General features: G+C 63.6%; 1 protein-coding gene across 1 annotated transcript; it reads left to right on the top strand.

The window, feature by feature from the left end:
• Positions 1-2,476: 2,476 nt before the first annotated feature.
• On the top strand, positions 2,477-5,341 carry TLX3 (T cell leukemia homeobox 3). Its single transcript, XM_069484212.1, has 3 exons — positions 2,477-3,015; positions 3,386-3,629; positions 4,599-5,341. Exons 1-3 carry the CDS (start codon positions 2,595-2,597, stop codon positions 4,807-4,809), a joined length of 876 nt encoding a protein of 291 aa, XP_069340313.1. The 5' UTR covers positions 2,477-2,594; the 3' UTR covers positions 4,810-5,341.
• The last annotated feature ends 585 nt before the right edge of the window (positions 5,342-5,926 follow it).

The following is a 5,926-nucleotide window of genomic DNA, read 5'->3' as shown; positions in this document are numbered from 1 at the left end:
CTGAGGCACAAAGAGGATGAATAATTCCCTGAGCCCACAGCTGGTAAACTGTGGACTCCCGTTCTTTGCACATGCCCTGGAGCAATGCTGGCCACACCACCCACGCCACCTGCGCCACACACACCCAATTCTGTGCCCTGCACCTCTGTGGGGTGGCCCTTGCTGTCCTGACTTAACAGCGCCTGCGAGTGGCAAGCACAGGCCTGGAGACCAGGTGCAGCTGGCGAGGCGACCGCAGTGGGGGCTGCGGACCGCTCGAACTCTCTGAGCCTCACCTCCCGCATCAGTCAAAAATTGGGGTCAAAACTGGCCCTTTCCTCACAAGGTTGTGAAAAATAAATCAGTGTCCGCCCCCTGCCTGGCACACACCCGGTTTCCACTGCAGCGGCTTTACTGCTGTCGTTAAAGTTGTCATTATGTAACCGCCAGAGTTTGTTCCGGGCACTTCCACAGATGGCATCTCATTTCGTTCTCACAGCCACCCTGGGGGTAGCTAGTGGCCTTTCTGTTTTAGGAATAAGGAAAATGAGGCTCAGGGAGGGGCAGTGAGGGACCTAAGGTCCCCCAGACCGCCAGTGGCAGAGCCTGAATTAGAAGCAGGAGGCCCCCGGGGCCAGGGCAATGGCATCCACCCATCTGCGGGTCCTTGTCCCAGGAAGGGAGTGAGGCAGTGCCCACCCAGACCCCAGGCATCCTGCATTCCGCACCCCTCACTGCCCAAGGCCTCACTCTCTACCCAACACAAAAGTTCAGCAAGGGCCAGCAACTTGCCCAAGGTCACACAGCGGGCAAGTGACCTAGGTCCAGACCCAAGCCTGGCGGCCCTGCAAATCCTGAGGCATCTGGACCGTGGCAGCGGAGAGGAAGAGCCCCAGCCTGCTGCCTCTGGCCCTCCCCGTCCTCTGAAACCGGCCCTGTCGGTGGGCAAACACACCTTTCTCTCCCTGATACTGAGCCTGCACAAATAAAATAAAACTGCAAACAAAAGAAACAAGAATCATAACAATACATCAACCATTGCTCTGGGAGCGGGGGGTGGGCGTGGGAGGGAAGCCGCGCTGCGGTGCCTGTGTGCCAGGCCCTGTGCTCTGCGCGCTCTCGCTCGCTCACAGCTCACGATCATTCCCGCAACGCACGCATTATCTTCCTTTTTACAAATCAGAAAACCAAAGCCTAAACATACCGAGTCACCTGCTCAAGGTCACTCAGCTAGGAAGCGGCCAGTTCAAATTTGAACATGTTTCTGGCCAACAGCTCATCCGAGTTCTCACCACTTTCCGCAGAACAGGGAACGCAAGGAGCCCCAGCCAGAGATGCAGCACTCAAGAGTTTGCACCTAACGATTTTAGAATTAGCCAGGAGAAAACGATTCTGCATGTCTCCCTCAGGCTGGAGCGGAAGGTGACCGCTCCGCGTGCGGTCCTGTCCACTGTGTCCCTGGGCTCGCAGAGACAGTCCGTGGGGCGCGAGCAGAACTGGGAGTGGTCCTCTGCTGGACTGCAGCCTGGAGGGGCTCGCTACTCGCGTGCCCCCCCCCCCCAAAAATCCCGCTATTTTCTCTAAATACGAGCTGCTCCTGTCTTTGACACTTGGGAACCCGGAGGTCCCTAGATCTGTCCATCCCCAGGTGGGTTCCTACCCGCTACCACAGCCCGCTCCAACCTGCAACGAATTTCTAGAGCCAGCTCTCCGCTCCCCACAGGGCGACCCCAGGTCCCCAGCCCAGCCCGGGCCGGCACGCGTGGGCACCTGCGAGTCACGCCTCGGTCCGCCTGTCCGGCCAGGGAGCGTCTCCAAAGTGGTCGCGACGCCGTGGCCGAAACTCGGGCGGGGGAGAATTCTCCCCACGCGGGGCGGTGTCCTCCGGAGCGCGGGGAACGCTTCGGGGCTCCCCTCACCCCGAGAGCAGGGCGCTCAAAGCCTGCGCCCCGGGGTGCTCCCCTTTCGTTGCTCCCGCGGCGGTAGAGCGTCCAAGAGCCTTCCGCGGATTCCGCAGGATCGTTCCAGGGTTGCAACTCCATTGTAACTGAAAGGATTCATTTGGTTTGGTTTTTGCTCAGATGAAAAAATTTGGAAGAAAACGAAAACCCCATCAGCAAAAGACAATTTCAGAAGCAGCGCGCTCTGCCCGCCCAGCGCGGCGGCCTGGAAGCGGCCCGGGCCAGGAGGAGCGGGGAGCGTCTGCTAATTGCAGCTTCGTTAGATTTCGGGTTTGGGAGGCTGTGGTTCGGGCGCTAATATCCGCCGCCCATTATCCCGGCTAATAAATTTGACCTATTGTTCGTTTGTTAAAATGATGTCACCTTGGAACAGTCCCTAAGCTCCTATTTCCATGAATTAGGCCTTTATTGAAAGCCGGGAGCCAATGAGAGGAGAGAGGCTTGTTGATCGCAGCCAATGGCTGCGGCGGGAGAGGAATTAGCAGCGGAAACTCCAGGTTCGGTTCAAGAAAGATGACACAGAGCCTGTCGGGCCCGCGCACTCTTGGCAAAGTTTCAGTGCGACGAGAGGCGCCGGGCGCTCCATGGCCGCGCCGTAACGGGGACCCAGCCGCCTCCCCGCCCAGCCCAGCCCAGCCCTTCCGCCCGCCCAGGATGGAGGCGCCCGCCAGCGCGCAGACCCCGCACCCGCACGAGCCCATCAGCTTCGGCATAGACCAGATCCTCAACAGCCCGGACCAGGACAGCGCGCCCGCCCCGCGGGGCCCCGACGGCGCCAGCTACCTGGGAGGGCCCCCCGGGGGCCGTCCGGGAGCCACATACCCATCTCTGCCCGCCTCCTTTGCCAGCCTCGGCGCGCCCTTCGAGGACGCAGGATCTTACAGTGTCAACCTGAGCCTAGCGCCCGCCGGCGTGATCCGGGTGCCCGCGCACAGGCCGCTGCCCGGGGCCGTGCCGCCGCCTCTGCCAAGCGCGCTGCCCGCCATGCCCTCCGTGCCCACGGTCTCCAGCCTGGGCGGCCTCAACTTCCCCTGGATGGAGAGCAGCCGCCGCTTCGTGAAAGACCGCTTCACAGGTGAGCAGTGCAGGCTCCAGGCTCCAGGCTCCAGGCCTCCGCCCTCCCGGTGCCAGAGGCGCCGCGCCCTTTGCGCTCCACTCCCGGAAACGATTGCAGAGGCCCAAGCACGGCGGAGGCCTCAGCGCCTAGGGTCCCGGGCAGCCGTGGAGGGGAGGGTAATCGGAGAGTTCCAGGAAAATAAACCCGTGCCCAGGGGAAGGGGCAGGGGGCAGGGGCGTCTACCGACCGACTTGGTACCGCTGGGGACGCGCGGGACCAGTGCAATAGCGGACCACTCTGTGTCCCACGGGGCGCCACGGGGTCCACATGGGGCCTGAACGGCGACCGAACCGGGCTGGGCTTCACGGGCCCTCGTGTGTCTCCACAGCGGCGGCTGCCCTCACGCCCTTCACCGTGACCCGGCGCATCGGCCACCCCTACCAGAACCGGACGCCGCCCAAGCGTAAGAAGCCGCGCACGTCCTTTTCCCGAGTGCAGATCTGCGAGCTGGAAAAGCGCTTCCACCGCCAGAAGTACCTGGCCTCGGCCGAGAGGGCGGCGCTCGCCAAGTCCCTCAAAATGACGGATGCGCAGGTCAAGACCTGGTTCCAAAACCGGAGGACCAAGTGGCGGTGAGAGAGGCCTGACCCGGCCCACCTTGCACCTGCCCTTCACCTGCCCATGCCCCTGCCCCGCCCCGAGCCTCAGTCCTGCTCTCTCCCATCCCACGCTACCGCTTACGCGCCCACCCCCGCAGGGCTGGGCCTCCCCGCCCCCGCCTCCCGTATTTCATCTCCTCCTTCCCGGTCTCGCCCGCTGCGTTTCTCTCCCCATCACGCTCTCCCGCGCCTCGGCTTCCCCCACATGCCCCTCCGTATTTCTCGTGAGCCCCCCAACTCTCTCTCTGTTTCGTTCGATCTCTTATACTCGTTCCATTTTCCCTCACTTCCCCTTCCCCAACATACACACACACACACACACACACACACACATCGGCCTCCCGAACTCCTCCTCCGGCCTCATCCAGCCGGTTCGCTGCGATTTCCAACAATCCGCGCGGACTCCGGGTCCGCCTCTCGCTCTGGGTGTCGACTCCATCCAGCCCTGTTTTTATCCGATCCCTGTTTCAAGCCTCACCAACCCGTAAACGGCGAAGCGATCGCATTCCGGAAAGGGGTTCAAGGCAGGGCCTGGGAGAACTAGATGAGAGTGACTCCGCCGGGGGCGCCGCGCGGGCGGTGCAGAGCCAGTCTGCCCACCCGCGGCCCCCGGTGACCCTGCTACCCGCAGGGCTGAGTCGGTTACACTTACGCCCTGCCCTTGCTATCCCGTGAAAGAAACAATCTTTATTGTTGGCGAAGCCACAATACCCTGGCGTGCAGGTGGCGGCGGGCGAGACCCAGGCGCACAACAAAAACAAACGGTCCCAACCCACTCCCGGGATACGAGGGCCTCGGGCTCAAAACAAGGGCTGGGGGTCAGACGGGTTCTACGCCTCTAGGCTCCCGGGTGGCCTAGGGTCGAGGAAGACTGGGGCCCAGCCGGCCGCCCCGCGGAGCCGGGTGCATGACAGTGCTGTCCCTCTCCCTCCCCCGGTGCAGGCGGCAGACGGCGGAGGAGCGGGAGGCGGAGCGGCAGCAGGCGAGCCGGCTCATGCTGCAGCTGCAACACGACGCCTTCCAAAAGAGCCTCAACGACTCCATCCAGCCCGACCCGCTCTGTCTGCACAACTCGTCGCTCTTTGCTCTGCAGAATCTGCAGCCCTGGGAGGAGGATAGTTCCAAGGTTCCCGCCGTCACCTCGTTGGTGTGAGCCACCAGCGCGCACCGTCGCCACGGATCGCCGCCCCCACTCGGCGGGGCACCCCAGACCCCCAGCCGGGCTGAGGGGAACCGGGGCCCAGAGGGGAAGGGCCGCCAAGCTCGAGCAGGCCCCGGGGCGCGGCCGCAGATCGGCAGGCCGCGGAGGGGGGCTGGGCCCGGGCTCCGCGCGGCTGCACAATCCCAGCCCCCGCCCCGCGCCCCGTCCCTCCCCAGGCCCGGGCCTGACAAAGAAAGCGCCTTACGTTTCTCCGCCCCCCGCCCGCACCCTCCGGGCCGGGCGCCTGTATTATACTTTGTACTTTTGCCCAAACGTGTAAATAATAAAAGTTTTGGCTTTTTTCTTTAGAAAGCGGTCACCTGCTTCCCCCGCGGGGGCAGCTGGAGGAGGGGCGGCCGCCCTTGGCCGTTGGGGGAAGCGCCAGGGGCCGGAGCACCCTGCGTTTAGGCTGGGTCCACTGTTCTTTTCCGTTCCTTTTATTTAAGTCGTTTTATTTAATAAAAAAGTTAGCTATTTCACTTAACGCCGCTTTTATTTCGTTTTCGTTCCAATAATGCTCGGCGACCCCCGGCCCTGAGCCCCACCCGTACCGCGGGAGAAGCCGAGCGGCGGTGTGCGGGGCGCGTCCACTTCTCCAAGGTTCGTCTGCGTCCGCCTCAGCTCGATCCCCGGCCCGGTGCCCCGCGGAGGATGCGCGGTGCAGGTCAGTTCGTGCCGGGCGCCCGCAGCCTGGGTGCCTGCGGGACGCGGAGGGCACGTGGGAGAGGTGCTCTAGGGCCCTAGGCCGCAGCCCAGCGCCGGGGAAGGCTGGGGAGTGAAAGGCCGGCCTCGGCTGATACCAGATCACAGGTCAAATCCACATGGGAGGGTGCGAGGCGCGGTGGCCTAGAACTTCTTGGAACGAAAGCCGGACTTTGTAGACCCCTCTGCAACCCCGCAATACGCTTTGCGCTCTCCGTTTCCAGGGAGCCCGAGAGAGGCCCCGGCCCAACTCACAGACCTGGCTCGGGTGGATCTGGGCGCACGGCGGGCGGGCTGTGAGCAGAGCCCGTGCACGCCCTGGGTCTCCAAACGCCCCGGGAGCAAGGGCTGCGCACACCCCCAGGAC

This window comes from Eulemur rufifrons, chromosome 10 (genome assembly GCF_041146395.1).
Source record: "Eulemur rufifrons isolate Redbay chromosome 10, OSU_ERuf_1, whole genome shotgun sequence".
Classification (NCBI taxonomy): domain Eukaryota; kingdom Metazoa; phylum Chordata; class Mammalia; order Primates; family Lemuridae; genus Eulemur; species Eulemur rufifrons.
Note: the sequence above shows the minus strand (reverse complement) of the source record. Positions and strands in the feature narration are given on the sequence as shown.

Coding starts and splice junctions, on each gene's coding strand:
- TLX3 (XM_069484212.1), top strand. CDS start 2,595: ATGGAGGCGCCCGCCAGCGCGCAGACCCCGCACCCGCACGAGCCCATC. Junction 3,016..3,385: donor CGTGAAAGACCGCTTCACAG/GTGAGCAGTGCA, acceptor GTGTCTCCACAG/CGGCGGCTGCCCTCACGCCC. Junction 3,630..4,598: donor AACCGGAGGACCAAGTGGCG/GTGAGAGAGGCC, acceptor CCCCCGGTGCAG/GCGGCAGACGGCGGAGGAGC.